General features: G+C 39.9%; 1 protein-coding gene across 1 annotated transcript; it reads right to left on the reverse strand.

Annotated features, from left to right (window-relative positions):
- Positions 1-7,053: 7,053 nt before the first annotated feature.
- LOC141761787 (uncharacterized) lies at positions 7,054-12,983 on the reverse strand. Its single transcript, XM_074625403.1, has 3 exons — positions 11,093-12,983; positions 9,627-10,839; positions 7,054-9,482 (listed from the first exon to the last, which is right to left on the reverse strand). Exons 1-3 carry the CDS (start codon positions 11,157-11,159, stop codon positions 8,390-8,392), a joined length of 2,373 nt encoding a protein of 790 aa, XP_074481504.1. The 5' UTR covers positions 11,160-12,983; the 3' UTR covers positions 7,054-8,389.
- Positions 12,984-24,055: the final 11,072 nt, after the last annotated feature.

A 24,055-nucleotide genomic window follows, 5' to 3' on the forward strand; every position in this document is an offset into this window, starting at 1 on the left:
GCCTCTTTATTCCACTATTTTAAGCTCTTTGAACAATGTGTCTTGTTTTTAGTGACCTGGTTTGCCTCATACTAACCTGTCTAGACTTTGATTAAGGGTGTTGCCATGGTAATAGCCAACACAGGAAGCAGAAGAAACAGGGGAAGTGCTTCCTGCGGTGACCTGGTTTATAGTTTTTAGAGTGTCCTGTGCCCGGGGCAGACAGATGGTCGAAGTGAGCCGCATGAGACCACCTGATCGGCCAACGGCTTGCCGGGTGACAACTGATCAACAAATTGGCTCGTTCAGATGCCCTAAAAAGAGATAATGATATTTTATTAGATCCTGAAAACAAAATGCTCTTCCTAAATAGGAGTTAATAAAAGTTGGTCCATTAATGAACCCTATAAAATGCATTACAAGCACCAAGTGGAATGCCATTAAAGCCCATCTGCGGTTTCGACTTTGTTTGTGTTTGGTGGACACCTGAAGACCTTAAGGGGTTTTCAGTTTCACTAGCCTGCCAGTATAAAGCCATGAATGTTCAGGAAGTAATCAGGAAAGATTAACCTTCAACTGACTGAATCAAAGCAGAAGAGACTGGACGGACATTTCAGGTGGATTTTTACTGAGATGGGTCAACCACATAGACTGTAGACTGGCCACGCCCTTAATTATGCCTAACTTTAAGCTTTAATAATGTGAGTTATATAAAAATTCACCCCCCCATACAGTTGTCATGAACACCAATAGTAGCTATAGAGACCAAAACAGTTTTTTGTACCAGGCTTTCTGCTGTAACGTTGGGCATTTTATCATGGGGCTCTATGGGGATTGACTCACTTTTGGCACTTTCCGCGTTGGCTTCATTTCTCAGCACCGGAGGTTGCTGCTCGGTCAATCCCTGACCTGAACATGAACTAAATGAAGAGTTTTGGTTCAAATCTAGACACCAACTCTTTGAAACAAGGGACGCTATATTGTAAAAATGCAGACAAACAATATATGAACAGTCAAAGCACCTACATGCAGGTGATTAGAGATCATTGAGAACAGCCTTGAAGTTGCAAAGGTGCTCTGATTCTTAGGTGGCTTTACAGATCAGTCCAACAGTTGTGCTTGTTGTGGCATAAACTTAATATAGCAGCAAATCATTGCAGTGAGTTAAGACCAGCAGAGCTACAACAAAATATATATAATATGGCAATTTTACGACAAGATCTCATTTGTAGATGAATAAATAACCACTAGTGATTACATATGGAAGCAAGCACAACTTGAAATTAACTACCTAAACTTTCAAAGAGGAATTTAGATTACATAAATTCAGGTAGATGGATTTCAAAGTAAAAATGTTAGTGGGTTTATCATTTCACTATGTATCCAGTTGCTTATAAGATTCAAATCTTTATGGCCATTATTTGATTTAAAGATGACATATCTCAGCATGGGACGACCAAAAAATATATGTGAAGTGTAAATCTAGCTATCTAATAGTGAGTATCAGTAGCCTATTAATCAGATTTAATCAATTCTGCGGCCCTCTAAATATTAAAACATTTCACAGTGATATTATGTGAATTACTGTTACATTTATTCCCTAAATACAAACAAGTTGAAAATGAATATCAAGCCATTATATTGCATTACTTTCAATAACCTCCCAAATATTTTAATATTGCATTTGGGTGTTTTGATTGAGCGTACAAGGTTCTCTATCATTAGAAATTAGGTTTCGGTCTCCTCTGACTGGCAGGTAGCTTTGGCGTTGGTTTACAATCTCTTAAAAGCAGTGGTGGAAGTACCCAGATCTTTTACAAAATACTACAGCCTAAAAATACTCAATTACAAGTAAAATTCCTTCTATGTGTCAGCCCTGTGATAGTTTGGCGACCTGTCCAGGGTGTACCCCGCCTTCGCCCAATGTCAGCTGGGATCCGCTCCAGCCTCTAGCGACCCTGAATAGGATGAGAGATAATGGATGGATGGAAGTAAAAGTCCTGATTTCAGAATGTTACATAAGTAAAAGTACATAAGTATTATCAGCAACGTGTACCTAGTAGTTAAAGTGCTCATTATGCAGAACAGCTCCTTTTAAAGTGTTATACTCTTATAGAATATTATATTATTCAGATTTTATCTCTAAAACATATGTTTAATGTTCAATTTGGAGTCAATTTAGATTAATAGTACATTACTGCATCATATCACAAAAGTATATCATATGTTTTTTTTATGTAAAAAGTAGCGCAAGTGTCAAATAAATGTAGTGGATTAAAAAGTAATGTTTCCCTCTGAGATGTAGAAGTAGCAGAAAATGGAAATACTCAAGTACAAGTACCTCCAAATTGTACTTAAGTACAGTACTTGAGTAAATGTTCTTGGTTACATTCCACCACTGCTTCAATTAAAGTGCAACCCACAACAATAGTAAGAAACAGTGTAAGCAAAGAAGGAAAGGACTTAATTCCATATAGTGGTACAATGTAAAGGATCTCTAATGTGACTACTATCTCTAGCCTCACCCCACGGACACTTTGCTTTCTCTAAACAGCCAACTGATGAATGCACATCTCTTTTCAACAGTAGCAGTTATTATCCTTTAGAGTTTTTCTTCTCCATATGGCTGATTCAAGTGTATTTAGGATTCTATAATATATAGACTGAGACTAATGTGCTCCGCTTGGTTCGGACGACTTTAGAACAAGATGTGCTGCAAAAAAGAGGAACGTTCATACTGTCGGCCCCCTTGTGGAGCCCCTGAATAACAGAGTGCACATGTGTACAACGTGTGCGTGCACGTATGTGGAGAGGCTTCACTGGGTATCTTCTTTGTGCAGATTTCTATATGCAGATTTTACAAGCATGTCATTTCTGCATATGTGCCATATGTGCTTAATATGCTCCTGCATGTGTGTGTGTTCTGTCAGTGCAGGTCCAGACCAGGACCAGATGATGGTCTGCATACAGTGTGTGTGTATGTGTGTGTGTGTGTTGAGGTCCCTCTGGCTCCCATGGTTTCTCTCTCTATCCCCTCCTCCCTCTCACTCTCTCTCCCCTCCCTCTGTTCCTTCTCCGTCTCACCCCCTTCTTCTCTCGGCAGCTAACTCAAGCGCCACCTCCCTCTCACACATGCAATAGCACTCTGCTCCGAGAGCCGGCCGTTTTAACCCTTCACAAGGACTTTTCATATCCTATTGAGTTAGAGTTTGAGAGGAGAGTGAGGGCATTGTGGTCAATCCTAGAGTTAGAGTTAAAATTAGTAGTCTGGCTTTGATTTAAGGTTCAGGGTTAAATTGGCTGAGATAGGTGAAGGTTTAGGGTTCAGGTTGGGCTGAAACTAGTCAATGGGAGGTTTTCACAGCACAGTAAGAGTGTGTGAAAGACCCTTACAAAAAAAAAAGGTATAATTCAAGTTTATTTTTTTAAGTAAATTTCAAGTAAAATCCCAAGTATACTTTATTTAATAAGTATACTAATATCAATGTGCTAGTAGTATACTTGTAAGTGTAGCACTTGAATACTTCTAAAAGTATACTTTTAAGTGTATTTCAAATGTAAGAGTAGTAAACTTTGAGTACACAATTTTGTACGGCAACTATAATGTGAACTTATACTGTTAGTTTACAAGTTATATACTTGTTGCCCCCTTTTTAGTTTATGAAAGTACATTTTAAAGTCTCCGTAAACTATTAGTTTAATAGTTTTTACTGACTTGTAAGTTTTCTTTAAGTGAACTTATAGTACTTAGTCAAATATACTTATACTTTTTCGTAAACTTTTCAGTATAAGCCAAGTACACTTAGACTTTTCTGTATGCTTAAGTATAATTTTGTTAAGTATATCTCTTATAAGTACATAAAAAGTAATCTGAAAGCTCTTACTTTAAGTTTAAAAGAAGTATACCAATAGCACACTTGAATAAGCTTCTTCTTTGTAAGGAAACACATGGGCATGCATCCCTATACACAGCAGAATATGTGTGCCTCTTAACAACTGTATTCAATTACTGTATGTGAAAAAGAACAGCCACAAATTATACGCTGTCGATCAGAAAAATATCCACTTCCCATTTTGCTATAAAATTCTTGCTGCAGCTTATGAAACTTTTTCGCAAACACTCTTTGCTTCTCAGAATCGAAGCATTTGTGTTTACGAGCCATCGATACGGGTCGACACGTTTATAGAGAACCAAATTTCCAGCCTCTGATGCATCATGGGAAGGTCCAAGATTCCTAAATATCAAAAAGAGGAATGACAGCTGAGCTCTGTTTCTGTTCGTCTGTCTGGCTCGCACGCAGGGTGTGGTTTAATATCCTGTTCTTTAAAGTCTTCCTATTTATTCTCTTTTGTGCGAGCTCTGATTCCTGTACCGATGGTCGGCATTAGAACAAAAGAATATCAACTGTCCCAAGAACAAAACAAAAAAGAAGTATACTTTATGTAATAAGTATACTAATATCAATGTACTAGTAAGTATACTTTTAAGGGTACTACTTGAATACTTCTTGGGATTAAATTGGCCCACTTTAGTTTATAAAAGTATACTTTTAAGTATACTCTCCGTAAACTACTAGTTTAATAGTTTTTACTGCAAGTATACTTGTAACTTTTCTTTATGTGAACTTAATATACTTTTCTGTAAACTTTTCAGTGTATACTTGGACTTTTTTGTACACTTGCCAAGTACACTTAGACTTTTCTGTATATTTGTCGGTATAAACCAAGTATACTTGAGCATAATTTTGTTAAGTGTATCTCTGATAAGTACATAAAAAGTAAACTGAAAGCATACTCTCTTATTGTAAGTTTAAAGAAGTATACTAATAGCACAATTGAACTTATTTTTTGTAAGGGATATATTACTTTTAATAGTAGTTAGTTTGGAAAGCAATGAAAAAACAGCAGGACTCTTTGTACAGTCAGGCAAAGAAACAAGCCACAGAGAGGCATGATGTTCCAGCATTACCACTTCATGCACTCCGAAGATCTCCTCCCAAGAAGACGAGTGATGGTTGATTAATAGCGTTGTGGTTTTGGCTCGAGGATTATATGTGATCGCGCTGCCTTATAAGTCGTATCTGAGTGAAAAAGAATCAGAGAAAAGTAAAGTTTTTTATCATTTCAGGCAAAAAAATGAAAGACCCAGAGAGAATAAAAGTGTACATAAGAGTAATACAGGTAACTGGCAGATAAGTGATACAACACACTTCCACTACTACTACTATTACAGCTTAAACATGAGACTGAATCCAGCACAGGATACACTAAAAAGGTACACAAATAAATTTCACCATCTGCCAAACTGCTTAAATGAGTTCAAAACTCCATCAAGGGAGCAGTTCACATGATCATTACGTCTACGTGACTCCCACGCACAAACACCAGACGACTGTGAACGGACACACAATCTGATGTGATAGAGAGGGAAAAGCAGAAAGAGGGAAAAAAAGAGAGCCAAAGAGAAGAAGGAGACACAAAGAGGAGGAGGAGGGAGGAGGAGGGTTTCCAGGTAGACATGTGGTGTTGTGATACGGGGTCAGGGTCCTGCTGGACCGTAGGGAGGTGCTGGTGAGCTCCCTTCTGGACACGCGCTGAGCCAGCAGAGCCTGGATGCATCCTTCAAAAAGCCCTCCCCTCCTCTTCTTCACTCCCTCCTCCTCCTCCTAGCCCTCCCTCTCGTCCCCCTCCTCCTGCTCCTCTTTCCCAGGCCCTATGGGTGCAGTGCCACGTCGCTGAGTGAACTTATTAGAGAAGGGAAAAAAGAGAGAGAGAAAAGCACCTCCACGTGGGCTAATGCATTTTTTCGCCTCCCTTCTGCTTCTTCACTTTTCTTACGTATATTATTTTCCAGGCTCGCGGTCAAGTCGAATACTCTCACGTTATTGCAAAATAAGTCCAACAAACGTCTTTCGCTTCTTTGTGAAACTCTTCTGACTCACGCCTGTGTGTGTGTGTTTCCAGTCTGGTGTTGTGAGCGTTTTAAATATACCATTTCTCCTTCCCACAAGATAAACTTCCTGAAGCATATGCATTTTAATTGCAACAATTTCTTATTTGTGCAACTGGAGAAGAGCCAATTTCAAGCTCCTGATATTTTCTGTATCTCATTTTACAAGCTTTAAAAAAAAAAAAAGCATCAAAACTATTTTCTTATACATTATTGCCATCTAGTGGATATTCTGTTAACAGCACATTTACATTTCATGAGTGTAGTCTTTTATATTGGCATGTTTGCAGAGACCCAACACAGGTATATGATCCAAATAAACACAAAATCTTCCTTGCACATCTAATTTTACTTGATTATTCATGAAATAAGCAATCACATAATTTCATATACCTCTTTTTTATTGATCTTTATACTTCTGTATCATACATTTTATCTTGCAGATTTATAGAAAGTTGTTTAAGTTGCAAGATTGACTGGATTTAAGACACATTTCAGGTGCATTTTATGTGATATTGTTTGTTTCACACTGCCGTTCCTTCATTTAACAAGTTAATGATATTCTTGTTCTCATGTGAATCCTCCAGGGAGTCATCGCTGCACAAACACGGTGCAACAACAAAAACAACCTTGACTTGATTAGTTTATGGAAAATGGTGAAAATGTTCTACAGTGGAACATTTGTGCCAGTTATCAGCATGGGAAACGGAGTTTGGAGCTTTAAACTGTCAACTGTTCAGCCAAGGATTGATAGCACAAACAAATGGAAAACTCAAATAAAACCCATGTTGAGGAAAAGCTCCAACAGCAAATGTGGGTTTCATTTTGACATGAATTCAGTAGGATATGTTGGGCAAATGATTTTCAGACAAACATTTGTTGTAGTTTGTGGTTCTTTCGATGTTCAAAGAAGCACTTTTCTCCTTTTTTTCTAAAACCCCCACTCTGAACCACAGACTTTGATTCATGGCAAAACTAAAAATGCCCAATACACTTCTCTGTAGCAACAGCAGCCATCTTTTAGACACTTTCTTTTTCTTTCTGGGAGAAGCTTTGACACAGAATCGAATCATCATGCCACTCAGATGAGTGAGATGAGTGTCTGTTGCTTTTGCAATGTAACAACCAGCAGAGCTCGTTTCTACATAGAGAACTTTATTTCATCCACATCAAGTTCACAATATGTACACTATTAACCAAACGTCAAGTCACATATACAGGGGAGAATAGGGGTGACTGCAATTAATGAGCTCACAAGGAAATCCAAAGTGGAGAGGCCTTTAATAGCCCCAAAAAGTCCAAAAATAAAAGACAAAAGAAAAATACAAAAGTGTATTTTTCAAGCAAAACAAGAGAAAAGCAGGTTTACAACTGTTTTCTTCATTTTTTTTGTGTATAATTTGAATGAGAAATGTACAGAACAATGAATGTAAAAAAGGAGGGAGGTATAACAGGCTAAAGCTTCAGCCCACACATTTCCGGTCAGCATAAACTTGCTATTCTTTTTTTTTTACTATTTTAAAAGTAATGACCCTTTGTTTTTTTATATATTTTTTTGTATGTGTATTTGAGTATTTGAAGTTTAAATCGACCAAAATAAAATTAACTTAAACAACAAAAAATCTTTGTAAGAACCAGCTGAGCTTGTTTGTATATCTGTATAAGTTATAAGGAACTTCAGTGAATTCACACCAATTTTACAATATTTACACCATGTAAATGTGTATACAGTAGATGTAGCTTACTTGAACAAACAACCCCCACTCCACCCCACAAAAAAATGCAATTTTAGCAAGTTTTCAGATTTATTTCCTAATTTATTCATTTCCCTGCAGAATCAAATTCACCTGGCAGATACTTTAAATGCACCTGAGAGAGAGAATCTCTCACATCAACATGTATACTCTTGCAATTTATGATGGAAAAAAGGACCAAACTCATCGAACTTTTCACATTATCCATGTCATATTATAACAACTCTCAATTACATTTTCTGTCAAATGAAACATAGATGCTTGACTACTCCAATGTACCTCCATGAATTAAACCTATAAAATAAAGATGCTGATGTGTCTCATTGCAAGCAACACATATTGCTTCAATGAATGGAAACCAAACCGAAATGGTTCTGCTTTGGAAAATGGTCACAAGAAAACCACCAGTAAGGTCCCAAACCAGATGACATAAGTTTGGTTGATTGACTGATATCCTGGTTAGACTCTTTATGTAATCCATTGTTCTCCGACCCTAAAGGCATGTTGGGAAAAACAGTCTGTGGGAAGATAATTTACGTCATAAAATCAGCCAAACAGTGAGGCGTGGGTGGGTTGTACACAATAAATAGAATCTCACACACAATATATTTTTTACTTGATGGTTGGTTTCACCACAGGTCTTGGATCAGGGTTACAAAGTACCATAAAAATGCACAATGTCTGTGCGTAAATAGTCCTAGATTGTTCAGTAGAAGTGCACCACCTGGAACCCCCGTAAGCACCTGAAAGCAGGCGCATCCAACTTCCCCATATCGATTAAATTGTGGTCCAGCTGCACTCGTACAAGCCCGCTGAGACTCTTATTGCCCCAGCAGAAAGCGTCACGAGGCACCGATTGGATCTTGTTGTGGTTGAGCGCTACCGAGTGCAAGGCCTCCGGCAGCTGTCTGGGCATCTGGCGCAAGGCGTTGTGGCACATGTCTAACTGGTGCAGGACGGGCAACGTCCTGAACGCCCCCGGTGCCACTTTGACGATTTTATTTCTTGCTAAACCCAAGTGTTCCAGGTTTTTTAATGCGCCAAAAGCTGCTTTCTTTATGGACGATATGAGGTTGCCCTCCAGATTTAGAGTTTTGAGCGAGCGGGGGAGGTGTCGCGGCACTTGTTTTAGCCTGTTCCCCTCTAAGTTGAGGCTTTCCAAGTGAGTTGCGTTGAGAAGGGACTCCCTCGGAAGACCCTTGTTTGTCAGTCTGTTTGAACTCAAATCTAACACCACCAGCTCTGATATGCCGTTGAATGCTCCCCCGCGGAACTGTCTAATGAGGTTCCCTTTGAGGTAGAGCTCCTTGATGGACAAGGGTAAACCCAGAGGGACCGACGTTAACTGGTTGTGATCCAGATTCAGAGTGCGCAGGTTGCCCAAAGGAGAGAGCATGGCGTCGGGAAGAGATTCAGATCCGTTCCCCAGGCTGTTGTTGCGGAGGCTCAGAACCAGGAGGCCGGGGCAGCGGGCCCAGGCCGCCTCGGACATCACACTCAGCCGGTTATCGTCCAAACGAAGCTCCTCCAGAGACACTGGAAGATCAGTCGGCACACTGACCAGGAGGTTCCTATCCAGGTAGAGGCGCTTCAGAGCCGGCACCCCCTCAAAGGACCCCTCTATGGAACCATCAGTGAGACGATTGTTGCTCAACACGAGGAACTCCATGGAGACGTAACCGTTGAGCAGGTCCAGCTGGATGCTGTCGATGTGGTTGTTCATGAGGAGGATGTAGCGGGCGTTATAGGGAATACCGTACGGCACCTTGTCCACGCCTTTGTCTGAGCACTGGACCACTCTGGAAAACAACACATTATATTTCATATTATATTCCATATCTGCCAATAGATTCCCCGAAATGCTACAAACTGGTCCTTATATAATGTAGCTTAGTATCGACATTTATTGGAATATGTTTAAATTAATTAAGTCTGATAATTACCTTCCATAGCACGCACACTCAGGAGGACAGTAGTCATTCTTAAAGTAAGGAAAGTGCGTTGGCGTGATGACCTTCTTCTTCTCTGGTGGTTTTTGGGTTTTATTGTTCTTTTTCCTTTTCTTTTCCTTCTTAATCGTGTTATTTTTACTGCTTCTGTTGATTTTCGGTGACCTATTTGAAGACGTTTTGGCAGTCGATGTCAGCCGCGGTCTGGCCGAAGGTTTGGTCAGCTGCGGTTGAGGAGGATTTTGCCTCGCTGAAAGTTTGGTGTCATTTTCCATCAGTTTAACTGTTTTGGGTCGAGTCATGTTTGGTTTAAGCTCCGCCGTGGGATTATTTTCATTTGATTTGGGCGTACGATTTAACTCGTTTGAATCTTTGGTTATTGCTTCTTTGGGTTTTGGCGTTGCTGCTCCCACCTCGGGGATGTATTCTGGCTGAACGACGGTGGTTTGCAGGTCCTGCCGTGCAGGTTTAAACAGTATATGTTTGACCATCACATCCTCTGAGCTAGTCTTTGCTTCCAGTTCATTCTGCTCGGGATGACTCTGCAACACCTCAGTGAGGAGATCCTCAAGCAGCAAGACGGACCTCGCCTCGCCAGGAAGCACTGTTGAGACTGGGATGTGGTTGATCGTAGTGGGACTGGAAAGACTAGGAGTGGGAGGGTGAGAGGAGACTTGTGATTGAGGGACATTATGATAATGAACAGGAGGAGGAGAACTAAGAGGATTTTGAGACTCAGTGATAATTTGAATTGTAGCAGGAATCACTAATTCTCCCCCCAGTTGATGAGAGGAAAAAGGAGGTGTGAGATCGCTAATTACCACGTGATCTTCCTTCTCTCCATTTCCTCCTTTCTCTTCCACATTTTCTTGATTTACAGTCTTTTCCCCTCCAGTCTCCTCGTGGAGATTAATCCCAGCAACCAGCCTGCTCTCTCGTTCCTCTTCCACTTCTTCTTGCGTCAGTTTATCCATGTGATAACTTTTCTTAAATTCCTCATCTGTCTTGTCAAACGTCTCAGGAGGAGACATCCTCGTCTCCTTCTCCGGGTTTGTCTCTGGAGTCAGTCCTTCACTCCTCTGTTCCTCCTCTGGGTTTCTTCTCTTTTCTTTCTCCTCCATTGATATGAAAACATCTCCAGGCTGCTCACTCCTCATCTCAGACTGCTGGTCTCGGTCCAGTCCAGATATCTGGGTGACTGTCAGTCCTACAAAACAGAGAACAACCACTTAGGTATCACTCACAAATTCTGCAAAAATACAAGTTTTTCTTAATGCAAAAAAACTAAATGAAGTTGCAAACAAGTGGAATATCAGCTTTACAACAGCTCCCCTTGAAAGGCTCATAGACTAATTAGCATGGAGGTGTTTATGACTTAAGACCGTGATAATTAGTGAGAGATTATAGCTTTGCTGGAAATGTTAAGTAGGCTTAATGTTATATATTAATTTTATACTTACTGGGTTGCAACACGTATGAATATCCAGAAACTGTGAGGAGCATGAGCAGCAGTGTGAGCACTTCCATGTTATCTGTTGAAAAGCATGGGGAAAATATGAGAATAGAATATGAATGAGCTTCATAAAGGACAACATTTTCGAGAAAGAAAGTTATCCTTCAAATCATTTTGGATTATTTTTTTCAATCAGTTCTGTTTCTGGCCCTGTAACAGCTTGACTGCTTAACATGATATCAGCTTAATACTTCATAATTTGTATGAGAATTGCTTATAAACATGATTTCAAATTGACTTGACAACGTTGTTTCAGAATTCCACTACAGAAAATGATGCATTACTGCTGTAAAAACAGGGTTAAATACAGTTCATATGCTTTATATCTGTGATTGGAGTGGACAGTACTACCCCTCCTAAATCCCAAATAAGTCTATTTGGATTTCTGTTGTTGGATTTTTATAATAGTTTGCTCATAATAAAACAAAAAAACATGAGTAATGTCAAACATATGAAGAGTTAATTTGCAAAAACAGATAAAAGCCACTGTTAAAATGAATAAAACATTAGTCTGATTGATATCCCCTTAAATGCACCATAATAGCAACAACAAATAATTTAGGAAAATTTTACATTTGAGATATTTATTAATATACCCATTACTAGTTTGACATTCCCTGCATTGCACACACAAAAAATGATTTAGGAAAATAAATAAAAATCTGTCAAAGGAACATAAAGCCCAAATAAAACAGGAAATGTATCCTTCTTAGTCTTTTTAATGTAATGACAATGCTTTTATAGACATTTCTGTATTTTGTCACCTTCATCAAATGTGAAAGCTCAGTTTGAGTCAAAGGGACCACTTCAATACTTGCCCACATATTGGAAAAGAAACAAAAAGATTGATGATTTTGCAATTATCTTTAAATATACAGTAGTGGGGGAAGTACATCCAATGTCCAACCAACAAAACAAAGGTTACAAAGCATTAGAATAACAAATATGAGAAGTTTCAGATATGCGCAGCTTGATTTATGAGTGTTGCTTACCTGCAGCCTCCTTTATATGTCAGAGCTGAGTTCCTGCATGCATCCAGTCGACGCTACACCTGCCTCTCTGTACGGACTGAGGCAGTCCAGAAGAAATGGTTGCAACCTTTGAACCGCAGATGACTTTAACGATAGTGTCCCACTCTCTGTATGGAGAGTTTTCACTCACAGGTAATGAGTCCTATCTGGAAGAGGATTGTCACACGTACCCTCAAAGTCAGAGGAATCTGAAGGATCAATAGCGGGAAAGAGGGGCGACTTTTAGGGGACGAGGGGTCAGAGGTGACGGTTGGGTTTTTTGCTGTTTGCTGTCTGCTGTGGGGAGACGTTAACATGCCAGTGGTTATATGAGGGTGACAAGTGGAAGCTGCTTGGCCTTTGACCCTTATGCTAATAATCTGCTGTAAATCTAAGGATGCTGACGCTAACTCAACCAGATTTTAATTCGTATAAGATATTCAGTGGCTTTGCAGATGTGGTTAAAATCATTTTTGTCTTGAAAAAATAACTTTAAGACCAGCGTTTTGCTGCTTGGCAAGAAAGAAAATAACCAATTCATTGATCTCAGTGGTGAAGACAAAACCTAGGCAAGGTATGTGTCATGATGAGGGCTGCAAGTAATGATTATTTTCATTATTTTCCTGTATTTGCAATCTATTAAATGTCAGAAAATGGTGAAAAATACCCACCACGCTACAGGTGACCTCTTCAAATGTCTTTGTTTTATCTGACCAACAGTCTAAAACCCAAAGATACTCTTTTTTTACAATGATATAAATCAGAGAAAAGCAGAAAATCCTCACATTTGAGAAGCTGAAACCAGGAAATGTTGGGCTTTTGGCATGAAAAAACAAATAAACTGTTCTCAAAGTGGTTGCTGATGAATTTTCTGACAATTGATGAATTAATTTCAGCTGTAGTTCTGGTTTAATACCTTGGTTTATCATCATTTATTAGATGTCAAGCCATTATTATTGTTCCCCGTGCCAATAGAGGCTAAATCAGATATTTATCATTTGGCACTTTAATCAATTTTTTTTACATTTACTACATTTACTATCCATGCAATCTTCCAAAATCTGTTTTTAAAACATGTGAGAGAGTACTGTATGTGACACCACAAATGTTTTCTGTCCTTCTCAGCTGCATTATCTTTATTTATGTGAGCAGAAGTAGAACTGTACGTCTTGTTCCAGCAATCAGACACTCCTTTTTTTCACGTCCCACTGGGTCTCAGTCAGAGTATCATGTTCTTGTCTGTGTTCTTTTATGTTTACGTCACATCGTGCATCATGTCAGCTCGGACACAAGGCCAAGTGTTCCTGTTAGATTATCCCAAGGTCTAATTTTATCATTGAGCATGGGGATGCGTATCTGTATCACAAACACAGATATACACGACCAAGACAAACAGAATTAACTTACATAAACACATTTTTATCCCCAGAGTTTTGGAATATGTGAAGGTAGGAAAAGTATAAAGTCTTTTGATACAGTTTTCCATCTTATTTATAAATTTATTTTTAGAGTCATCTGGACACCCTTACGAAAAAGTAGTGGTATATTAGTATAGTATACTACTAGTATAGTAACATTAAGTTTATTTTATGAAGGATACATAAGTAAAGTTCAAGTATATATTTTTCCCAAGCATACTTTATGTAGTAAGTATACTAATATCAATTTACTAGTACTACTTTAATACTTCTTGGGACTAAATTGGCCCACTTTTTAGTTTATAAAAGTATACTTTTAAGTATACTTTAAGTGTAAGAATAATACATATTGAATACACAACTAGTTTACACCTTAGTTTTATTTTGTACTGCAACTATACTATAAGTATACTGATAGTTTACTAGTTTTATACTTATATTTTTCTTAAGTGTATCTCGATCAAAAGATTAAGTATAAGTAGACCTAAAAGCCAAGTATACTTAGACTTTTCTGTATACTTTATGTAGTAAGTATACTAATATCAATGTACTAGTAGTACACTTTTAAGTGTGTAATACTTCTTGAGACGAAATTGGCCCACTTTTTAGTTTATAAAAGTGTACTTTAAGTGTACGAATAATACACATTGAGTACACAAGTAGTTTACAACTAAGTTTTATTTTGTACTGCAACTATATTATAAGTATACTGATAGTTTACTAGATTTATACTTGTAGCCCACTTTATAGTTTACGAAAGTGCACTTTCAAGTATACTCTCAGTAAACTACTATTTTAATAGTTTTTATACTGCAAGTCCCCTTGTAGCCCACTTTTTAGCAGAGATTCGAGTCTGCCACTCAAGAATACTTAATTTGACTTTTCAAAGTATATCTTGAAGTATTTTGAAGTATATCTCGATCAAAAGATTAAGTATAAGTATGACTATAAGCCAAATATACTTAGACTTTTCAGTATACTTAATTATTCTTTTGTTAAGTATATCTCTGATAAGTAAATAAAAAGTAAACTGAAAGCATACTCTCTTTTTTTAAGTTTAAAAGAAGTATACTAATAGCATACTTGAATACCCTTCTTTTGGTAAGGGTAACTTTGCGGAGTAAAACCCTGGAAACATCTTCACATCTGGATGATGGACTGATGCTAAAACAGCTGATCCTTTCATCTGAATAACTCTAAATGTCCTTCCACACACACACACAAACGCAGATACTCTAAATGTTGACATCTAGTGTACAAAACTGTGAAAATCCCTTTACAGACCACACAGAGGCAGCAGACACCCACACATAACTGCACGAGTTACCCAGCAAGAGCCTCCTATTGCATAACATTGCATGGCAAAATACAGCCAATAGGTTTGAATGTTTTGTCTGTGTGTGTGCCCAAATCGATTCTGCTCTTCTGGACCATGAAGAGAGAAAAAAAAAATCACATCATACATACAAATACTGAACGACAGGGAAAGGAAACCGATACATGAAATAAAAGCTCATAAGAAGAAGACGACGTCTGTTAACACCTCGAGCTGTGGCATCTCATTTCCTGTCGAAGGTGACGTAATGTATAGGAGGAGAGGGGGTGTGAAAAGCAGCAATGATGGGAGAAACAGAGAGGTGGGGGGGCGGTTTCTTATTAGACCTGCACCTGTTTTAGGGTATAAATACCACCGTGTTTGTACCGTATGTTCATTCTGAAGGCCATTTTCTCCCCTTTTACCACAAATAATGACACATGTCTCATGTTTCAGAGCGACGTTGTGAGAGAACATTGCTCCCATCAAACTACTCTCAGTAAAACAGCCACTTTATGTGTCTCTCAGGCTTTGATACCTCATCTACAGCTTCAAAAATCCATTTCAAACACAAAGCTCATGATGTGAAATCTGTCTGTCTGGACTTTCGCCTTCTAGCTAAATCACTTCTACAGTTGAATGGTTGCTCCCCAGTGCATCCCAATGCCCCGACAGCTGCCCAGCAGCCCTCCCAGTTGCCTTAACCCCTTTTTTTTAATCTTTGGCAAAGCCCCAAAATCACTTTAAATGATCAAATACTATATTTTTCCAACTAGGTCACAGATTTGAATCAGTTTGAATCTCTAGTGGCATTTACAGAAGTTGTTAAAAGCTAGGATTTGGGTTATGGTCATTTTTAACTTAAAGGTGCAGTGTGTAGGATTTTTGGTATCGAGCGGTAACTGAAACTTCTCCTGTGTGCCAAGCGTGTAGGGGAAGAACTACAGTGGCTGGCACGAAAAATGCAAAATGGCCTTATTTAGAGGCCAGTGTTTAGTTTGTCCGTTTTGGGCTACTGTAGAAACATGGCGGCCGGCTCCGTGAAGAGGACCAGCTCCCTATGTAGACATAAATGGCTCATTCTAAGCTAACAAAAAACACAACAATTCTTTTTTTCTGGTGATTATACACTAAAGTAAACATACTTATTCAAATTATATTCCATTTCTGCTAATAGATCCCCCCCAAATATTACACACTGTTCCTTTAAAAGTTAATTTGAAGTGGTTTTGACACTAGAAAACAACCCGTCCATTGGCCTCGCTGGACAAACAGGGACCTCAGCGGTGAAGCCAAAAGTTCGAAGTTCTGAAGGTGAGGTATGTGTCATGAGTTTGTCACCAAAAAACTGAGGTCAGGGCAGGTAAGTGTGGAATTTGCATGAGGTTTTGGGGCTGAATGTGTATGTGTGTGTGTTTGTCTGGTGAGTACGGGTGTGTGATTTTCAGTGTAGAACAGCTTCTGGTGTGTATCGATGTAAGTTATGGTAATTGGACAGGTAATTGATGACAACGTTAACACTGCTTGCCCTGTTTTTTTGGAGAACACAAGATCTAATTTACAGTAAACATCGATATAATGTAACTGGAGGGCATAAATCCAGGAGAAAACAAATGGGAAATACAGGCAGTAGAAGGCTTGAGTGACAGCACGGCTGTGTAAAAATAAACCCTCCCCCAAACTATCCCATCTGCTCGGAGCCTGACTGCTGGCAGTGTAGCGACGGTGGCGGTGGCAGCGGGGGGTTAACAAGGGCAAAGGTCACAGACTGTGATCAATGTGTTGGCCAAGAGCGTCAGACCCACATTTGTGTTTGCTGTGCGTGACTCTCTGGACAAACAATGGAAGTGGACTTTCATCCCTCTGCTCTCCTATAGGAGCATATTCCTACCGTGCATAATGTGCTTCTCAGCTCAACCTGTAATTTCTTTTAATAGTTCTGCTATCAGACACGAGGATTAAGCAAACATTAACAAACATCGACTGTTCCAGTTCAGCGGTATTTGGCAGCACAATGGAGACTAGTACTGTCCAGGACGGTTAATATTTTTGGGCGATTGATTAAATGTTAATGAACATCCAAAATGTTCTTTAGAAAATGCCAGACTGTGTTCTTTTGACTGCACCGGCGTGTCCTAATGTCATGAAAGAGAAAAGAAAAGAGGAATGCATGAGAATTAGAGACTTTTCTTTCTAAGACCATCCTAATATTTTCTCTACAGAGAAGGGTGGGAGTCATCGTGAGCAGATGAGGCCCCATAACACCAGTGTTGTCTTAACCCTGCCTGGAATAGCTCCACCAAATTAAGCCTGTGTTTTTGTTTTAGTTCGAACTTCTTGTGTGTCAGTAAATTCAACATTCAAGAAGCTTGAGAGAACAGAGGGATGAGGAAGAGGAAAGAGGGCTGAAATCCGAATTTAGACCCATTTTTCAGGCTTTTTTTTTTAGCTTTTGAAGTGAGCGAGCAGGAAAGACAGGAAGACAATCCAGGCATTCCAAAATATTAAAACAAGTGGCAAACGAGGAAGGAAAGGTATTAAAAAGCCTTTGTTATAGTGGCAAAATCATAAAAAAAAGAATGTTTCAACCATTGTAGGTCTTCGTCAGGGCTTTCAGCAAAACGACAAAGTGGATATGGACTCACCTCTATGGTATCGACAACCAATGGGAGGCAATCACATGATCCACATAATATTAACAACTAAGGCTGTCAAAGTTAACGCAATGATGATGCAAAATCGTTTTAACACCACTAATTTTTTTTAATGCAATCAATCTTTCCGAGGTTGTAGCGGGCTCAGTTTTAAAGCTAGAAACTAGAAAAACCTAAGGAATCCATTGGTACCACCCATGTCATGCTAGCTTGTCAGGAAGGAGGCTAAATAACCCCTCCAAACTTGCGCTCAATTTTGGCGAGGAAAAACTGTCATGGCCATTTTCAAAGGGGTCCCTTGACCTCTGACCTCAAGATATGTGAATAAAAACGGGTTCTATGGGTACCCACGAGTCTCCCCTTTACAGACATCTCGGTCTCTTGAAATCAAAGGCTCACACTGGCATATAACGTTCTTTTCTTTGGTGTTGATGAAGCGCTTGATGAGGCCTATCTAACCCGCATGTCAGTCAGCTCCTCATAAACAGCAGATCAGGTCAGGACATGTTGATGAAACCAAGGTCAGGTCACGAGATACTGGCTGGACAAGGACACTGCAATACAAGAAAAAGCAGTCAAGAAATTGTGGAAGCAGGGCAGAATATGATTTCATTATGATTCAATTCATGTTCTTTGTTGTTTTATCTTCCTGTCTGTTGGTCCAAGAAGACCCATCTCTAACCCTCTCTTTGGCATATTGATCGCTCACATATATACAATCCTTTTGCAAACATCCTTACCATTGACGTTTCCCATGGAGAAGCTAAACTGACCCATTGTTTTTCTTCTGTAAAAGCAACAATTATAGGAAGCTTTGACATTTAGCCGCCACATATTGGAGCAGCAGCAGGACTGAAGCGCCGAAAGCAGAGCGGCTCCTTTTGTCCTTAAAGTGACTCCATTGTTCCTCCAAAGTGACTCATATGTTGCTGAGATCTCCATTTAGAGCCCACAATGATGATATTGCTCAATGTGTGTGCTTAGCCGATTATTGACGCTATCAGCCAAGAAAAGCTCGCCATATGCCATGACGCAAGTCCCAGTCGGTCCCACTGGTTTTTGTGCTCTTTATTCTCCACACCAGCATGGTTGCACCTCTCACAGCACTTGGAGGCAACAAGTGGGGAAAATGTAGGTGGAAATGTACACAGGATGTTTGACTATAGGGGTTTTATTGTTTCAGCAGGGGACAGATGGACAGATAGGGTTTTTTCTGGGTGATGTGGGTCACTGGGCGTGCATGGTTAACAATTCTCCAGCGCTATTACGCAATCTGTCACACTGCAAAAACAAGGATGTGGACCGATGGACAAGGTCAGAGTTAGAGATGTTTTTTTCTTTCTCTCACTTGTGATTTCCTCTTTTTAAGTGCAGCGTGACAAATAAACCGTTCAGCGCTGATGTTCTATCAACAGCCACCGCTTTAGTGATACGTGTTGTCATGAAAGGACTTAAAGATGCTCTAATCAGTAGTTTTATATAAATCAAATGACTGTTTGCAATGTGAAATGTGTTACTCGTGTTGTTGTTTTGGTTTTCTGGCCCTCAACTTTACTGATTTGGTTCATTCTTACAGCTCTCATCTTCATTTTCAGGCTGTTTTCTGCACAAAAAAGGTATAAAAAAACACTGTACGCTAAATGGTCAGCAACAAACGCCAGACTGAAAAAGTCAGTAAGAGTGGTGCATTTAAAAGTTAAAGAGCCAAATGTTTACCTCAACAATTGGTGGAGATGAAAAATGGAGCTAAAAGGAAATTGACTATAGAGTGCTCCAGGGATGACGTATTTTTGTAGGCCAACCAGAAAGTCAGCATCGCCCTGGTTCCCGCGACAAAAATCCAATGGGATTTTTCCATTGGGTTTTGGATTATTGCAGAAGATAAACTCTGTGGCAACATATCCTCATACAACGGTTCGTGTGATATATGAAAAGTTATTCTTTTTCGTTCCTTTTCCTACGAATGTCCAGCAACGCGTGTCAATTTCCGCTCGTTTGATGCATGCAGTCTTTTCAAAATAAATTTCTGTCTTCACAGGAAACAAGTTCCTTGTAGGTTGAGACGATAAAAACTACTTAGTTAGGCTTAGGAAAAGATTGACTCGGTTAGGAAATTGCCAGAAGTAAAAAGCTAATGTTGGGCTGTAAACAAACTACACCACGGTCGCATGATTTAATGTCACCACCACTGAGCTTGAGGTGGACAAGTATTCAGCGTGATGACGTTTAGTCGTCTCATTTAGCCTTTTTTAAGACACGTACAAGCTTCAAAATTCACTTTATTGACGTATTTTATATCTTGGAAAAAGTCTTTTCATCTTGTGTTAAAGGGACTCTATGTAAGAAATCAGAAATTGCTTGTTAACAGCGACACCTGTGGCCGGTAAGTCAACGAAATTCAGCGTCCTGTTGCTCGCGCTTGTGCTCACTCTATATAGACATGAACGAGCATCGCTCAAAACAGTGAGGCGACACACGTCAGCTAAAACCACAATATCACTCTATATTTCACCTGCTTGGCAGTAATGTTAGCTGACCAGACGAAGGTCTCTCCTTGAATCGATACTGATACTGTGTTGCCAGAAACTCCAAATAAATGCTGATGTTGCAATCTGTCTGCTGGATGTTTAAACAGTTATTGCAAACATAAAAAAAGTGATAATATATCAGTGTTTACAGCAAGGTTTCCAAGTTAACGCACGGTTTAAAGTTCACAAATATACACAACATTTGAGGCAAACAATGACCTGTAGACTATGAATAAAACAAAAATTCTAATGTTATTTCCTTTAAAAATCTAAAAACATACATCTGTTTGATACTATCTACTCCATAGGAATTTACTTCACAAGACTTGGGCATCCTTTACAAGAAAATCTACTTAATTTTGCATGCGACAAGCGGTGAGTGAAGTGAAAAAAAGTTGAGAAAAAAGTCCCAATGATACTTTTTGTCCTCTCACCCAATTCTCTCCCATGAAACAAGTGAAGTCTGGAAAGACAAAGAACACACCATGAAGACAAATTAAAAGAAAACATAAAGACTTCTCGTGTTTATAAAAGCGATGCCAACAAAAAAACCTAGTGCAGATGACTTTTTTTTTCAGCCTACATTATGTGTCTTTGTGTGTGTGTGTGTGTGTGTGTGTGTGTGTGTGTGTGTGTGTGTGTGTGTGCACTGCGAGGGGCCCTTGTTATTATGCCCCGCTGCTGTTCAATAGAACAGCTGTGCGAACCTCCAGTCGCCTCCAAACAAGGCACAGGCTGCCTGGCAACTGGCCTCCCATTGGCCAACTTTCCACCTTCCTCAGACCAATCGCACGGGCCACGCGATGAGGAAGTGAATGGGGGAGAAAAACACAACAGGGCGAGAGAGGGTGGGGAGGATTGTGGGAAAGTTTGCAGTGAAAAACAAGGAGTTGAGGAGAGGTTTCAGCTCATGTTTCCAACAGGGAGTGATAAGACTGACTGAGAGCACAGAGACTAATCGTACTGAGAAGGGAGCACTTTTAAAAAAAAGCTTTAACCTCTTTCCAGACAGATTTGCATGTAAAAATGTCTCTCAAATCCTATTTTTGGAAAATTCCAGCATCCTGCCCTTCTAGCTTTGACCTTTTTAAACACAATGGAACAATCCTAAAAGAGAACAAATTGTTTTTTTTCCCCTTTTAATATGACATCCAACAACCATTTCATTTGCATAAAAGTTTTCTAAAATCACAGTCTTGACAATAAAGACAATCAGAGACACGAGACTTGAAAAGACACGATAAAAACAGACATAACCCCTGACGCGTTGGAGCGTTTCAACGATTAAGACCCACAGTTCTCTGGATCCTCCGAGCCACATCGACTCGAGGCGACAAGAAGGTGGTGACTTTTTCTCTATTGATGCCGTCGGCTTTTGTGTTTGGCAGGCTGAGACATGCTGCTGCAAAAAGCTGCGTTTCCAGGGCTCTGAGTGGGCTTACTGGAAGATTTGAGTCACATCTCTTGGGGATAAAAAGGTGTTTGTTTTACAGTAGCTGTGACGCAGGCGGTTGCTGGATGTGAGGTCGGCAGACAAGAGAAGAAAAACTGTTGTGGGTGATAAACAAGAGTGTGTGTGTGTGTGTGTTCGCAGACAAAACTTAGTATCTCACCTTTATGCATCCTCTGTGGGAGTGCAGTGTATAGCGAGCATGTGTTTATGGTGTGTGCAGACAAGTGGGTGGGCTCCGTGCTCACATATATCCTGTAATTACCAATCAAAGCGGTGTGCAGATCTTTGCGAGAACACGACGCACACAGCTCTTCTCTCCCCTGGAGGTCACACTTCCTACGAAATCGCGATTGCAGTTTCTCTCAAAAAAACAACAAGACCTGTGAAGAGACGTGAAGACACAAAGACGAAGCGAGGTGGTGACAAAGACGGCTATAAACCGCACAAGTCTGTTTACTTGAAAAAAAAAACATGTGCAAATACTTGTGATTGCAGATACACGCACACCCGACCCACGCACATGGACGTAAACATCAACAGGGTCAGAGCGCACCATCGTTTGTCACAGTGTAAAACATAGAGACAGGACGATACGCTGACACGGCGAAGTGGTGGGCAATTGTGAGTCAGATAACCACCAGCAGCACCACAGCGTGATGATACAGCTGACACTGTTCACACAGCTCATAGTACACACACACACTGCATAACTATCTGCCACATGGATTGTGTAAGAGACCTACATTTGCTGCACATATGTGTAGCAACAGAATACTCGTAATGGTGTTTTCTTTTGTAAATATAAACTAAAGAGTCTAATGGATTGGTTGATTTATTTTTGGTAATTGATTCATTGTTTAAAGTTACTGCGAGTAACTTTTAACTGGTTATGAAACATTCTTTATTTAACAATGATACCTCTATATGACCTACATAAGCAAACGAGATCATCGATGCCCTGCAAAATCAGACAAAATCATGTTCATACTCCAGCGGGTCCTCCAGCAACGACCAACCCGCCACGGACAGACCCAGATCCGGCTTCGCTGTCGCCTTTGACCTGCAATCTATAATTTCCCAATTTGGGGTCAACAAAGTATATCTATCTATCAGTCGGAGCTCCGGTGGGAGGTGGAGAGCTCGACACCCGGCAGTACAGCTCTTCCTCCGGCCTTCAACAGAGCTTCGCCTCGCTGCTCCGCCGGTCCCCGCTGGGAGCCAACACCGACACCACGCTGCTTGAGACCCAGGCCGTATTGCTAGGCCCACTGGAGGGGAAGGGAGGCACGGGAGAACCAGAACCAGGACTGAGCGGGGCAGGTTCTAAGACCCTACTGCAGTAAAATTAGAGGTTTTCTAAAGGGAGTCTGGCGCTCGGAAACACTACCGCTTTTGTCCACAGGGACCGCCAAAATCAACACAAAATTAAAGTTTTCAAAAATGCTAAACTTTTACTGCTTCCAATGTGCAAATTTGCTGCTTTTTGCCAATTTATTTAATTGTAAATTAATTTTTTTTAGGGATTTATGCTGTTGTTCTGACAAAATGAATAATTAAAAAAAAAAAAAAATCAATAGATTAAACATTAGATTAATGAATCCTCTGGTTTCTTTTTCTGGGTGTTCATCCTTCATTTTTCCCAAAATCTTTGCAACATATGCAAGATGCAAATACTATTAAAATTGTAGTATTATTATACTGCAATGGAGTGCATGTTTAACCCATTCACCCTAGGCATGCACAATTACTGTTAGATCACAGAGAGCTCTGGCTGGATATCACATATTGTCACCTGATCTGTGCACGGCAGCATGCCCTGACATGCAAAAAGATTAATAAACTGAAGCATTCCCGTCCGAACACAGGGATGGCAGTTTTATTAGGCAGCTTGCCTGTGGCGAGTCATTTTCACTTTGAAGTAAAGCAAAATTTACCCCACTTGTCAGCGTATGATTGCAGACTAATGAAACCTAAGGCCTGCAGGGCTGCAGCTCTGAATCCTTCAATTCCTTCCCTGCTTGTAATAAATGAAGTGGACTGAAAGAACTGTGGACTCTTAAGCACGGGGGCGATTATAATTTAATTTACACTTGCCCTCTTTAAGAATTAACTATGGTTTCATTCTTAAATTTATTTATTTTTTTACATTTAGTTATTTATGCCAACTTCTTGCATCAAGTGTTTAGTTGTCCTGCCCTCAGCCCTCCCACAAGGACACACTCCAACAGTTATCCATGTTGATGAGCTGTCTGTCTTTGAAATGGCTTTAGCCTGAGGCTCCAACTGGCCCTAACTGTAACATCACCACAGCTGTTGAAGAGGGAGACAAGCTCTGGCAAGCTGCTAGAAAAACTAGTTGAGGACTTTTGTCTGCTGCAGGACATATTCTGGAAAGATTTGTTGTGCGAGCTAAATGATGCAACTGCTCACTAGTCCACTTCACTTCAGTGCTGCAAGATAGATGGCACTATCCGTAAGATGTTTGCCATAGAATGTAAAGATTGACGACATGACGGCTTCCCAAAAGTGAAG

The sequence above is a fragment of the Sebastes fasciatus genome, chromosome 23, assembly GCF_043250625.1.
Source record: "Sebastes fasciatus isolate fSebFas1 chromosome 23, fSebFas1.pri, whole genome shotgun sequence".
Taxonomy (NCBI): domain Eukaryota; kingdom Metazoa; phylum Chordata; class Actinopteri; order Perciformes; family Sebastidae; genus Sebastes; species Sebastes fasciatus.

Bases quoted from the DNA above. Each gene is read 5' to 3' on its own strand.
- LOC141761787 (XM_074625403.1), bottom strand. From the start codon at position 11,159: ATGGAAGTGCTCACACTGCTGCTCATGCTCCTCACAGTTTCTGGATAT. The intron at 10,840-11,092 runs GTAAGTATAAAA...TCTGTTTTGTAG, and splicing joins TTCATACGTGTTGCAACCCA to GACTGACAGTCACCCAGATA. The intron at 9,483-9,626 runs GTAATTATCAGA...GTTGTTTTCCAG, and splicing joins GAGTGTGCGTGCTATGGAAG to AGTGGTCCAGTGCTCAGACA.